We start from the raw sequence: 13,626 nt of genomic DNA, 5'->3' as shown, positions 1-13,626 counted from the left end.
CATAAGCACTTAGTCATTGATGGTTATTATTATCACTTTGCTTTTCACCTGGACTATGGATACCTTTTTATATCAATATAGCCATTCCTTCACTGCCATTTTGATTGCTGCATTCTATTTTATTGTAAGGATATATTGTTTTTTATTTAATGAATTCCCTCCTGTTGGACATCTGGGATGTTTCTGGTTTTCAACTGTTAATAATAACTGGAGAAACTTTAGAAGACCAAGTGGTCTTTCACTTCCAGGTGCTCACTACACAGCTTTTTAAAAGTTAGGGTGAAAGTGAAAGTCACTCAGTCGTGTCTGACTCTTTGCAACCCCATGGACTATACAGTCCATGGAATTCTCCAGGCCAGAATACTGGAGTGGGTAGCTTTTCCCTTCTCCAGGGGATCTTCCCAACCCAGGGATTAAACTCAGGTCTCCCGGATTGCAGGCAGATTCTTTACCAGCTGAGCCACAAGGGAAGCCCAAGAATACTGGAGTGGGTAACCTATCCCTTCTCCAGTGGATTGTCCAGACCCAGGAATCGAACTGGGGTCTCCTGCATTGCCAGCGAATTCTTTACCAACTGAGCTATCAGGGAAGTCCAAAAATTAGGTTAGGAGCAGATAAACACCAGTCTTTGGGAGCTCCATGCTCAGGACAGAGAGTTTTGGAGTTGGTCAGGCAAAGCGGAAAGAGGCAGAGCTCTGAAGACAGATGAGCCCAAGTGTGAATCCCAAGTCCTGCCAAATTCCCTGGAGAAATTCTTTAGCCACATGGAACCTCACTTTCCTCATTTGTCAAAGAGGGTTCATGCGAATACGCCCCTCTCCTGGAGTTGAGTGTCTGGTGCAGGGTCAACGCTCAGTCAAGGCCAGCTGAGTCACCTCCCTCCGATCTTTATCCTCTCCATCCTCATTCTGGTAGAGCCAGCCATCACCTCCCAAAGTCTCTGAATCACCCATGTGAGGTCACTCTCTGGACCACCACTCACACCCCTTCTTCCCATTGTCCGTTTCACGCAGCAGACATTCCAACGAGGCTTGTGATCTTGATTTTAAATTCTGTCTGGAACCCACAGGTTCAAACGCAAAGGGGCTCTATCTGCAAATAATCGCTGGTATGCGATATTTTTAAGAAGCCCAAGCCATTGTTTCTGATTGAAGGAAAGTTGGTGCTATTTTGAAGAGCAGCACGATTAAGCAGTGGCGTTCTCTCTTTAACTGTTGGGAATTATACGCTGTTTGAAAGATTTGTGAGCTCTAGGACATTTGCCAGATGTGCTTGATTCGACATTTCAGACAACAAAGGGGATAATGTTGGCGGGAATCTTGACGGCATTTCTGATGATCAGGATATTCTCTGAAGATGGTACTGAGACCTTTCGGGGGAAGAATTTCAGCTTTCACATAAACTAATTTGGGATGCTCACTCTCTGTCTTCCACAAAGCAAATTTAGTTCATTGTTAGTTGTATATGTTAAAATGGTTACGAGGGTTTTTTTCCTTTGAATATTAATAATGTGCCTTTCATCTGAGACACGCGCATGGGGTGTCATTAATTGCAGGGAGGGAGGAAGGCTTAGTGGTGCAGTTATTTTGCAAATGATTCCTGCTAGTAACATCGAGGCAGGCAACGGCTCCATGAAGAGACACATGTACACAGCGCCAGCACGACTGGGACGCATCCTTCCAGAGAGGAATGCCGGGGGGCGGGGTGCAGTGGGGGGTCTGCCCACAGTCTGCAAAGGACCCTTTATAAAAAAAGGTAGCATCTCCTTTGGTGACTGTGGTGGTTTTGTCTCCAGACTATCACATGGACCTTTTCATTCCTTTAGAGCATCGCTGAGCTCCCACTGGTGCCAGGAACTGTGCTTGGAGCAGGAGCACCTGTGAATGAGATGCGGTCCTGTCTGGGAGCAGAGGTGTTGAGTAAAGAATAAGCTAGGATGGGGACTTCCCTGGTGGTCCAGTGGTTAAGACTTCATGCTCCCAGTGCAAGGGGCCCGGGTTAGATCCCTGATCAGGAAAGTAGGTACCACATGCCACAGCTAGAGATCCCGCATGCCGCAACGAGGATCGAAGATCCTGAGTGCCACAGCCAAATAAACTAATATTAAAGAAAAGAATGAGCTAGGACACAAAGCTGGCAAGCAGAGGAAAAGGATAGGGTTTGGGTAGAGTCGGGTTAGACTCTTGACTCTGTCACCAGCTATGTAACTGGGAGCAAGTTATTAACCTATTTGAGACCTGATCATCTCATTGCAAACTGTGGCTCCGGAAGAATTTCTCCCTTGGGATGGCGTGAAAAGCAGAGAAGATAAACAGGAAAGGTGCCAAGTGAGGGCCTGGCGAGGCGCCTCCACGTCCCGCGTTCCTGCCCGGCGTCGTGGCCCTGAGCTGTGGGTACACAGCTGAAGCTGCGTGCCATTCTTCCAGGGCCACAGGCAAAGACTTCATGGCCTTCTGTTGTGTGCTGAGTATGCAGAGATGAGGACTGTGATGGGGGAGGAGAGGGGGAAGGGCATCTTCGGCTGGGGGAACAGACGAGGTGAGCACAGAGCCGTGTTGATCAGTGGAGGGCAGCTAGTCAGCTTGGCTGGAACACGGGGAGGGGAGAGACAGGAGGGCAGAAGGTAGACTGGGGCGCTGAACAACATAACCAAGAGTCTGTAGACCCCAGAGTTTCAGCTGGATTTAATTTCCCAAGCAAAACCCCCCAAGGAGGCAGAAAGACCTAGAGTATCCAATCACATGTCTTCCCAGTGCCTTCTTTACTCTTAAACACCTAGAGGAATCTTAGCAAACCCCTGGGCACACTCTCTTCTCTCTCCCACAGCCTGGGCCAGTAATCAGTAGAATGATATCAGTCACAACTACCAATCGTTGGACATGTGTCTTGAACTGGGTGCTGAGTACCTTTCATACTTAACCCCATCTTTTCTAACCCCAATTCCAGATTAAGTACTACTATAATGCCCATTTTACAGATGAGGAAACTGAAGCTCCAAGAGGAGACAAGAAGTAAGCTACCCATGGTCACCCAGCTGGCCAGTGGTAGATCCAGGACCAGAGGAAAACCAGAGATGTGGATCCAGACCCTGGGCATTTCTCTACCATCTCTCTGACCTCTTCCTGCTCTCAAGCCTCCTGCAGTAGGGAGCTTCTATCTCGGTCTCTGCTTTATGTCTGCTGCGTTGATTGGAATATTGCCTACACTAAGTTGCTGTCTTTTATGCTTTTATGGTCCCAACAGAAGCAGCATCAGGATGGAGTGAAAAGACCACAGGACTTGTAGGAAGAGAGGAGTGGGTTAGAGTTTCAGCTTCACCATCACTGGTCTATCATTCATCATTCCCTGACCTAGATTCCTAATCTCAGGACACACCCATTCCTGGCTCATTGGATGCATGGGAAGTTCCCAGGAGACGCAGGGCTCAAAAGCTTATGGGCTTTATGGCTGCTGCTGCTACTGCTAAATTGTGTCCGACTCTGTGCGACCCCATAGCTGGCAGCCTACTAGGCTCCTCCATCCCTGGGATTCTCCAGGCAAGAACACTGGAGTGGGTTGCCTTTTCCTTCTCCAATGCAAGAAAGTGAAACGTGAAAGTGAAGTCGCTCAGTCGTGTCAGACTCTTAGCGACCCCATGGACTGCAGCCTACCACGCTCCTCCGTCCATGGGAGTTTCCAGGCAAGAGTACTGGAGTGGGTTGCCATTAATGCCAGACGCTGGGAATTCCCTGGCAGTCCAGCAGTTAGGACTTGGCGCTTTCACTACTGTAAGCTTGGGTTCAGTCCCTGGTGAGGGAACTAAAATTCCTGCAGCTGTGCTCAAACCCGTGCAATTTCAAGCATGGGGCCAGCCAAGCAAAAACTCAGGCCAGAGAGCCACTGATTTGAGATCCTGAACACTTAAGCTTTTACGCTTTTCAAACTTGGCAGTGCAGAAAAATATAATGGCCTGCTTTTTAAAATATTTGTTTATGTATTTGGCTGCTCCAGATCTTAGTTGGGGCCTGTGGGATCTAGTTCCCTGACCAGGGATCGAACCTGGGCCCCCTGCATTGGGAGTGAGGAGCCTTAGCCACTGGACCATCAGGGAAATCCCTGTAATGACTTATTTTTATTATTCAAAATAATAATCTGTCTATATGTCCCAGGTGATTGAATTGCATATAATCTTTTGAAGAATCTGAGCGACTTGTAGGCAGGTCCTCTGCCCACCTGTCTGCTTTTCTTTCACAAACATCGAATCACCTCCAACTAGTGGGACCTGTATGAGGCGCAGGGGACATGGTGCTGAATCAGACATGATACATGGTCCCCACACTCAAGAAGCTCCCAGTCCAGTGGGGGAGCCAGGCAAAGAGAGATACTTCTGCTGTTGTGCGCTGAGTGCTGCAAGGCTTGTGGAGGTCCGAGGAGGACATCATACCCAGACAGGGTGGAGGGAGGGGTTGGTCAGGGAAGGCTGCCTGGAACAATGGTTCTGACTCTTAAGGAGGTTGTGAAATCAATTTAGTGCATAGCAACCAGCATTAAAAAAAAATTGAACAGAGAATATCACTGCACATCTCATGTACAAAGAGTACATATGTGAGTGTGAGTTTGTGTGCTTTCTGGATCATGATGCAGATCACTCCGGAACCGAGCCAGGGTCCAAAGGTTTGAGAGCCACAGTTGGAGAGAATTCTTGCCTGCCGTGCTCCCCAAAGCCTGGTGCACTGCGGCACTCAAAGACTTTTGGATGAATGGGAGGAGGGATTTAAATTCTAACCTCAATCCAGCAGTTGGGACCATCCTTTCCAGTTAAGAAAGACACACTCATTGGACTTCCCTGGCAATCCAGTGCTTAAAGATGCCACTTTCCAATGCAGGGGGGGTGCAGGTTCGATCCCTGGTCAGGGAACTAGGGTCCCACATGCCATGGGGTGTGGTCAAAAATTAAAAGAAAAAGAAGTGCACACTGAGAAAGCCAAGTCTAGCAAACCTGGATCTGTCACGTGTGCTCACAGCCTAGCAGTCGGCAGCTCAGCTGTCCAGGGTTTCCTCTCTGCCTGCGTAGCAGTGGTGGGGAAGTCAGCCCAAGATGGGGGAGGAGCAAGGCAGTTCAGAGCTGCCTGGAGGAGAGTGGAAGGCGACCCTTCTGCTGGTCCCCCAGCCTGTGACCGCCTAGGAAACAGTGTCCTTGGGTCTGACCCACCCAGGTGGCATGTGCCCCATAATGGCAGTGGCTCAGGCCACTGTTTACTCTGGGATGGCCGCAGTCATGCATCGCAGGCCCACGTGGCCAGCAGTCCTGTGCCCCCAGAATGCCAACAGGAAGCACCGTTTAAGGGGCAGATTGGACTCAAGGGAGAAAGCGCCCCGGGGGGAAGCAGAAGATGGGCAGAAGGTCACCGCAGTCCCCGGCAGGGTGAGGTGAGTTAAGGGTAATGACCAGGTCGCCACCAACAGAGACTCCCTCTTAGTGGTTTCCAGGATACTCCAAACTTGATCCATCCTATAATATCAGGACCAAAATACCCCTTGGCTACCTTTCTCCTCCATCATAGACCATTAAGGTTGGAAGCACCCTAGAAATTATCCAGCCCAACCATCTCATTTTACAGATGAAGAGAAAGGGGCTCAGAGAGGGAAGGTACTGGCCCAGAGTCAGCCAGCAGGTGACCCAGGGAGCTGGGGCCAGAACTCAGAAGCCAAATCTCCAGCCCACCACCCTGGAGACGTGGCTCTGGGGATGCCCCTCTCTACCATCTTGCTGGAAGGATCTCCTATCTCCTCTCCTTTGGCCCCTTTTCTGTATGTAACCAGAAAACTCTAATGGATACATCAATGACTGTTTTGCTTGACCCTAAACTTCCCTGCACCCCAAAAGCCCCCAGAGGAAAAGACCCCTGTGATCTTCCCTCCTGCCCTCTTGGGCCTCCTCTCCTGTTCGTCTTCCCCTGACGCACTGGCGTCTCACGCTCCTGAAGGACCTGCAGCCTCTTCGCTGTGCATCGGTCTCCCCATCTCTAACCCTTCGCACATGCTGTTCTCTCTGTCTTTAACACTCTTCCCAACCCCGCTGCACCTGTCTGCTCTTCTTTAGGTTTCCCATGGGTGGCGGTGGTTCAGTTGCTAAGTCATGTCTGACTCTTGCGACCCCATGGACTGTAGCCTGCCAGGCTCCTCTGTCCATGGGACTTTTCCAGGTAAGAACAGTGGAGTGGGTTGCCATTTCCTTCTGCAGGGAATCTTCCCAACCCAGGGATCGAACCCGAGCCTCCTACATTGGCAGGCAGACTCTACCAGGATAAAGGACTCTGGGAACCACAATTTCTGTTTCCCAGTCACATCACGCATTTTTATGCCTCTGTGTCTTCGCCCATGCTGTTCCCTCGGCCTGGAATGCCCTTCCCCAACAGTCTTGTTTATGACACTCCTACTCGTTCTTTAGGACCCATCACTTCTGGGACCTTTTTCCTGACTGACACCTCCCCCCATCTGGGCCAGGTGATCAATTCCTCCCTCCCATCCGCCGCCACCATCCCCTCCAGCCGGGCACACATCACATTCTACTGTGATGAGATGTTTCTGTGTCTGTCTCCTCCACTAGTCCGTGTACCAGTTGTATTGTACCACAACTGAAGAAAGATTATGCTAACAGAATTCCCCAGAACCCTGGTTCTAGAGAATGTCTCCCTACTGCCCCATCTCCCAACTACTTTTACAATTAGTCAAACAATTTTGGGAAATGATATACCTATATCTCCCTGGTAGAGACTGACAGTACACATTCTTTCCTTGATTTATCTGTTTCGTACACAGTTAATGAGCACCTACTATGTGCCTGGGTCTGTGTGTGGTGCCAGGGCTGTATCAGTATGCCAGGTTTTAAGGAGATTTTTTTGCTTACTTTTTCCTGTAACTTTGAATCTTATTGATCCAAAGGTTTTTGTTCTCAAGAAGAAATGGCCTCACCAAGTGATACAATGATGGTTCAACTGAATTGGAAGTGGGAACAGCCACCTGGCCACTTTGCTCCTAATGCCACTGAAACAACAGGCAAAGAAGGGGAATACATTTCTGGCTGGAGTGATGGATCTCGATTGCCAGGGGGAACTGGGTTGCTGCTATACAGTTGGGGAAAGGGGATGCTGTATGGAACCCAAGGGGGTTCTCTAGGGCAATTCTTAGTTCTTCCACTGCCAGTAGTAAAAATGAGTGAAAACTAAACCAACCAACTAAACAAGCAAAAAAGGCAGGGCCAGTAGGGATTCAGAACCCTCAAGAATGAAGGTTTGGGTTGCCTTACCAGTTAGAACACCAGATCGACTGAAATGCGGGCGGAGAGCAAATGGAATGTGGAATTTATAATAGAAAAAGGAATTTGTAAATTTGTAACTACAGCCTCATGACCAGTTGAGCTTCCCAGGTGATGCTAGTGGTAAAAAACCCACCAGCTTGCCAATGCCTGAGATGTAAGAGATGCGGGTTTGATCCCTGGGTTGGGAAGATCCCCTGGAGGCAGGCATGGCAACCCACTCCAGTATTCTTGCCTGGAGAATCTTATGGACAGAGGAGCCTGGCAGGCTACAGTCCATAGGGTCACAAAGAATCGGACATGACTGAATTGACTCAGCATGCATGCATGACCAGTTATGGAAAGAGGACTGTATCAACAGTATAGCTTTTCTTCCTTGCTTGTATGTTTATGTGTATCTATATCACTTATTCATCTATGGATTTGCTTTTATTAACTAATTTATTTCTTTCCTCTTTTTTCCTTAATATTTTATAGAAAGATTCTTGGCAGTGATGTGTAGGCTGTAGATTAGGCAGGACTGTCAAAGGATAATATCAACCAAAGACAGACACAGTGTCTACTGGGTTTCAGGTCTCCTCTTTTAGAGAAGAAGGTGGGAGTCTCTTTGTATGAATAGGAAGAGTGGTTGGAACTTCTCACACAAAAAAGCACAAACGTGTTATCTTTGCAGCAGAGTAAAGTGTGTCTGGATGCTGAGCAACAAAAAGCAGTGGATGGTGCCAGTTATGAAGCTACTGACTCTCAGCTCCAAACCTACCTCTCCACACCCTGTTTGGCGATGCTGGGACTGGGACCCCATAGAGGTCATGTCTCCTTTGCCAGCTGGTCCCCATCAGGTGCAGCAAGGCAGACGGAGGGGAAGGGAACATGCTCTTTCCTGTTTTGCCTGCTGTTCCGGTCAGTGTCTCAGCAATGGCCTTTCACATCAAATTTCCAGCTCTCCCCACACTCCTAGAATCGGCATTATCACTTTCTCTCCAGAGACCCCACTGGGCAGTGCCCCCTCCTCAGAGGTCTGAATTAGAGCTCCTGGTGGGGGGTGCCTCCAGCAACCTATATTCTAACAACCCAATCTCTTGCCCTGCCCCCCAGTTTTGAGGTGGTAGCTGCTTCTTGCAACTACCTTCTCATACCCCAGTGTCTTTCTTTTGCTTTTTTAATTCTCCAATACTTACTTAATCAATTTTTTTTTAATGTTAAATTCTTTGTTTTCTGACTGGACTCTGACTAGGAAAAGTGGAGACAAGAAGACAGGGTCCCTGCTCTCGGGGATCTTAGCCTCTAGCTGGAGAGACAGACGGTAAGCAATTCATGACATAAGTAAGAGTATTTCATTACAATTGAAGTAAGTGTCTAGTGAAGTTGCTCAGTCGTGTCTGACTCTTTGCGACCCCATGGACTGCAGCCTACCAGGCTCCTCCATCCATGGAATTTTCCAGGAAAGAATACTGGAGTGGGTTGCCATTTCCTTCTCCAGGGGATCTTTCCAATCCAGGGATCAAACCCAGGTCTCCTGCACTGCAGGCAGATTCTTTACCATCTAAGCCAGCAGGGAAGCCCAAGTGTCTGGAAGGACAACTACAAAGTGTACCAGCATATTACAGGCCCCGAGAAGCCCTTCAGTAAGTACAACTGTTGAGTTCTACTTAACCCAGCATCTCCTTATTTGATTTCATCAAGAAACTTCAGGAGAGCCTAGTAACATCCAGCAGAATTAGTGTTCTACACAGTACACTCATCCCCTGGAGGAAGAAATGGCAACCCACTCCAGTATTCTTTCTAGAAAATCCCATGAACAGAGGAGACTGGTGGGCTACAGTCCATGGGGTCACAAAGAGTCGGACGTGACTGAGCACGCATGCAGGCATGCACATAATACACTCTGTTCATGGAGGATGGAAGTATTAGAGAAAAGTGCCAGGGACTTGGAGTGCAAGCATTTGCCATGGTCCCCAGGAGCACCCAGTGGGTGAGGGGTATCTCAGGTCCAGGATTCGGCCACAACATCAGCTGACAATTCCCTTTGTACTTATTTCAGCACTGCAAAGTAAATTTTTTATTGTCATTGAATTGTTCTTGTTCAGCTGCTAAGTTGTGTCCGACTCTTTGTGACCCCATGGACTGCAGCACTCCAGGCTTCCCTGTCCTTCACTATCTCCCAGAGTTTTCTCAAACCCATCTCCATTGAGTTGGTGATGCCATCCAAGCATTTCATTGAATTACTGAATAAACATCCCTGTGGGAAGTGGAGACCTTCATCAGCCAACCCAGGCCTTCTGGTCTACCTGGCAGTTTCTTTCACATTACACAGTAGGTTTCTAGACCAGGGTATTTACAGGAACCATCAACCCCTTAAAACTATGTGCAAAATGGTGTGTATGTGTGTGTGTACACATGTATATTTGTGTGTGTGCATATGTGGGCACTTTTCTAGGGGGAGGATTCATAGATTTTGTTATTCCTAGTGGAACTGTGACTCTAGAAAAGAGAAAGGTTAGGAATCATGGTGTTAAAGGAAAATATTCTCATTCTTATTTGTACACTGATCTCCTACAAGTTTGGTCACTGTAAGTCAGTCCTTCTCAGTCTGATCAGCTTGTGTTCACTCACCAAACCGAGGTTCTGGATCCTCCAAGGTACTCCCTTGCTTGAGGAGCAGGCTTCTTGGACCACATGGCATCACTCACTTTCCAGGCCTGTACCTGTGCTGCTCCTCTGGCTGGAAACCGTCTCCCCACACCTTGGGGTCAATGCCCCAACGTTTTTTGGATCTCAAGTTGGCTGTTTCCTTCTTGAATCCTTCTCAGGATGTCTGGTTCTGGATTAGGTACCACTTATTTGTGCTCCCACAGCATCACTTCCATCTCTCTGGCACCCCAGCCCCTTCTTTTCTACCCTTACCCTTCATCAAGGGCCACTTTTTCCCATTCATTGTGCTTATTCCATGATGCAATTAACTGTTTATAGTACTTGTCTGCTCTTTGCCAAACAAAGAGTTGAACACAACTGGGTAACTGAACAACAAGAAGCTCCATGAGAAAGGGGTTTGTGACTAGTTTTGCCCTGCTTTGGTGCCCAGACTAAGCAGAGTGTCTGGCATACAGCAGGCACTCATTAGCTGCAGGGAAACATGTAAAGATGGGTACTTGAATCCATTCAGTGCTACATTTACGTGCTGTCACAGTTAGACCTCTAACATCCTCTGCCCTACTCTATGACTAGGTATAGACTTGTCAGCCATGAGAATTCCAAAGAGTGAAACACTCACACGATCAAGTTTTGTTTTTCATCGGCAAAAGCTTCTTTCCCACTAAATGCATGTATGTGTGTGCACACGTGTGCACAAACCTATGTGTGATGAGAGAGGAGAAAACATATGCCACAGGGTTTGGAATAAACATACCTGCATTTCTCAGAAAGCGATAATTATAGTCCTTGACTATCCTCGTGTTTGGGTTATAGAAGCCGTCTCCGCAGTCGTAACAGCCTGGAGGGATCTTTCTAGGTGGGTCCATATTGGTGAGTTGAGAGATACCTTGAAAGGATATCAGGCGGTGGGATGAATTAGGAGACTGGGATTGATATATATATATGTGTGTGTATATATATATATATTACTATATATACACACTATTGTATATAAAACTCTAGCCCTATAAATTAAGCTGCTAACATCAGGGGAGAAGAGGACCCAGGCATTGTCTCCCAGGACTGGGGACACTGGAACTACCAGGAGGAAAAGAAGTCAGTGCACCTTTATGGTCATGACTCCTGCGTGTCATCTCTCTTGGAAGCTGAAGCCTGAGAAAAGGGGATAAGGTTGGAAGAAGGAACTTCCTGGTTTCCTCTTATTCGTGGTCTCTGTAACTCCCTGTCCTCTGGACTGAGGGGGATGCTCCGAGCACAGCGCCATGCTCACGGCTCAGGGTCCCGCCCAGAGCTGTGCTGAGGTTGGTTAACCATGATGAGCCGGGACACATGGGCTGAGGGTTACACTCCACGCTGAGCACTTCACAGCCATTCTTGCCCTGAGCCTCCTGCCAAAGCCCATCTCATAGATGCCCAGAGAGGGGAAGGGTAGCCTTAACCCTCCCCACCTCCAACAAAGCCTGCCCCCGAGGCTCAGAGGGGGCCTTCAGAGAGGTATGCAGAGTGACTTTGGAAGGAAGTGGGTATTTAGACAAAGCTTCTTTGCTGGGGCCCCTGAAGGAGAAGGCGAGGCTGCGGGAAATCTGTGCACTGCCTCGAGACAGAGGCCCGGTTTAGCAAAACCTGTGCTGTGTGAGTGCTGAGGGCCCAAAGCCAGGAGCCCTTGGCCTTCAGGTTTCAGTTAGGGTGAAGAGCCTGTGACCAAGTCATCACTACCCCACGAGGAATCATTTACAAGGTTCTGCAGTGGCATCAGACAGGCAGCTCTCTGAAGGCGCAGGCTGTGTCCTCATAGCCCTCTTTCCCCCAGGATCCAGCCGGTGGCTGCCACAGGGCGTGTGCTCAGGAAACATCTGTGAAGGTCATTGCTTACCTACCCTAAGCGCACCCCATCACCTCCCACTGCGATGTCAGTACTCTTATTCCTGTCTGATAATAACTCTTCACTGAACACCTACTATGCGCCAGACAGTGTGCTTGGACGCTAGGAACACAGCGCCTTTGCCCTCCAGGAGCTCACAGCCAGCTCGGGAAGACAGACACCTGTGACAGAGCTCAGGTAAGGGATCATGGCTGCTCTGTGATTCGTCACAGGGAGGCCTCACCTGGTCTGGGAATTCAAGGAAGAGCCCCGAGAAAGGGGCATTAAGCTCAGACCTGAAGGATGGGAAGGAGGTATCTGGGTGAAGCGAGAGGGTTAGAGCATTCCAGGCAGGAGGGGGACTGGCAGGGAAGAGCCTGGTCTCTTTGAGGAACAGAGAGCAAGCATCACCAGCGAGGGAGCAGAGAGAACATTCAAGAAGGGCAGTGAGCGAGGGGTGAGGCTGGGGACCTCACGGGAGCTGGAGAATGCTGGTCGTTTTAAAAGCATGGAGCCTCATCTTCGGGATAGTGAGGAGGCACTAGAAGCTGTGTAGGGGAGGGGGGCAGGCGGCCATCAGATCCATGGTTTTCAGAGATGGAAGTGAGCACAGAGGGGAGAATGGCCCAGAGGGGGGCCAGTGTGGATCTCAAGAGTTCAGGTAAAGAAGGGGAGAGGGTGAAGGTCTGGAATAGTGCAGAGAGATAGGATGGCCACCTGACGTGAACAGCCGACTCACTGGAAAAGACCCTGATGCTGGGAAAGATTGAGGGCAGGTGGAGAAGGGGGCGACAGAGGATGAGATGGTTGGGTGGCATCACCAGCTCAATGGACTTGAGTTTGAACAAACTCTGGGAGTTGGTGATGGACAGCGAAGCCTAATGTGCTGCAGTCCATGGGGTTGCAAAGAGTCAGACATGACTTAGCAACTGACCAATAACAACAAAAGAGGATGAAGAAGCTCAGCTTGGCCCATGGAGATGCTCAGTAAGTATCTGTTTAATGAACAAATGAATGGATATATTTTAGAGGCAGAATCCACAGGACCAGGTGATGGATTGCACACTTATGGAGGAAGGAGGAGTCAGGATTAGGCTTATGTGGGGGTGGGGGTGGGGTGGGAGTGATGGTCTCCAGGGCAGCAGTCCTGGGGGTCAGTGGGCTGGTGGGCAGGGTAACGAATTTAGTGCAGACAAGTTGAGAGATGACCCAGTGGAGGTGTTGGGGAAACAGGATGCAGGAATCTGAGACTCACGGATTTTGATTTCAATTAAATGAAGGCAAAAGGAGAAGAGGACAACAGAGGATGGGATGGTTGGATGGCATCACCAACTCAGTGGACACGAGTCTGAGCAAACTCAGGGAGACAGTGAGGGACAGGGAGGCCTGGCATGCTGCTATCCATGGGACCTCGAAGAGTCGGACATGACTGGGCAACTGAAAAACAATAAATGAAGGCTTAAATGTGAATCAACTTGTAGGGAGAAGATTCAGAACGAAAACAGAAGAGGGCCTAAGCCAGAGAGTCATGGCAAACCCCAGAATTAATAACGGGGGAGGGGGAGCTGGCAAAGGAGATGGGATAGGAAGAAAGTGGGAGGGTGAGGTGTCAGGAAAGCCAAGAGAGAGGAGGCGGCTCACCTGGTCACAAAGCCAGGGCCTGCACTCAGGGTGTCTGGACCCCAATCCCAAGTGCTTTCTGGAGGTTTCTGTCCTTGGGGACGTTGAGCTCCCCAGCCTCATCCAGCTATTGAGGGGAATGCCCGGACTCCAACCCCGATCTTCCAGCTCTCTGCTCTGTCAGTGCCGCCATACT

At 49.2% G+C, this 13,626-nt stretch overlaps 1 protein-coding gene and 1 non-coding gene across 3 annotated transcripts in view; both read right to left on the bottom strand.

Annotated features, from left to right (window-relative positions):
• MORN5 (MORN repeat containing 5) overlaps positions 1–13,626 on the bottom strand; it is a 34,863-nt gene that overhangs the window by 15,123 nt on the left and 6,114 nt on the right. For both annotated transcript variants that reach the window (XM_043469464.1, XM_043469465.1), the window contains one exon: positions 10,704–10,835. In XM_043469464.1, the coding sequence (XP_043325399.1) occupies positions 10,704–10,835 (132 nt within the window). The remainder of the gene's footprint in view (positions 1–10,703; positions 10,836–13,626) is intronic.
• Positions 4,018–4,090, bottom strand: TRNAG-CCC. Its single transcript has one exon. It is a non-coding gene; the product is annotated as a tRNA-Gly (tRNA).

The sequence above is a fragment of the Cervus canadensis genome, chromosome 5, assembly GCF_019320065.1.
Source record: "Cervus canadensis isolate Bull #8, Minnesota chromosome 5, ASM1932006v1, whole genome shotgun sequence".
NCBI lineage: Eukaryota > Metazoa > Chordata > Mammalia > Artiodactyla > Cervidae > Cervus > Cervus canadensis.
This window is presented reverse-complemented; position numbering and strand designations above follow the sequence as displayed.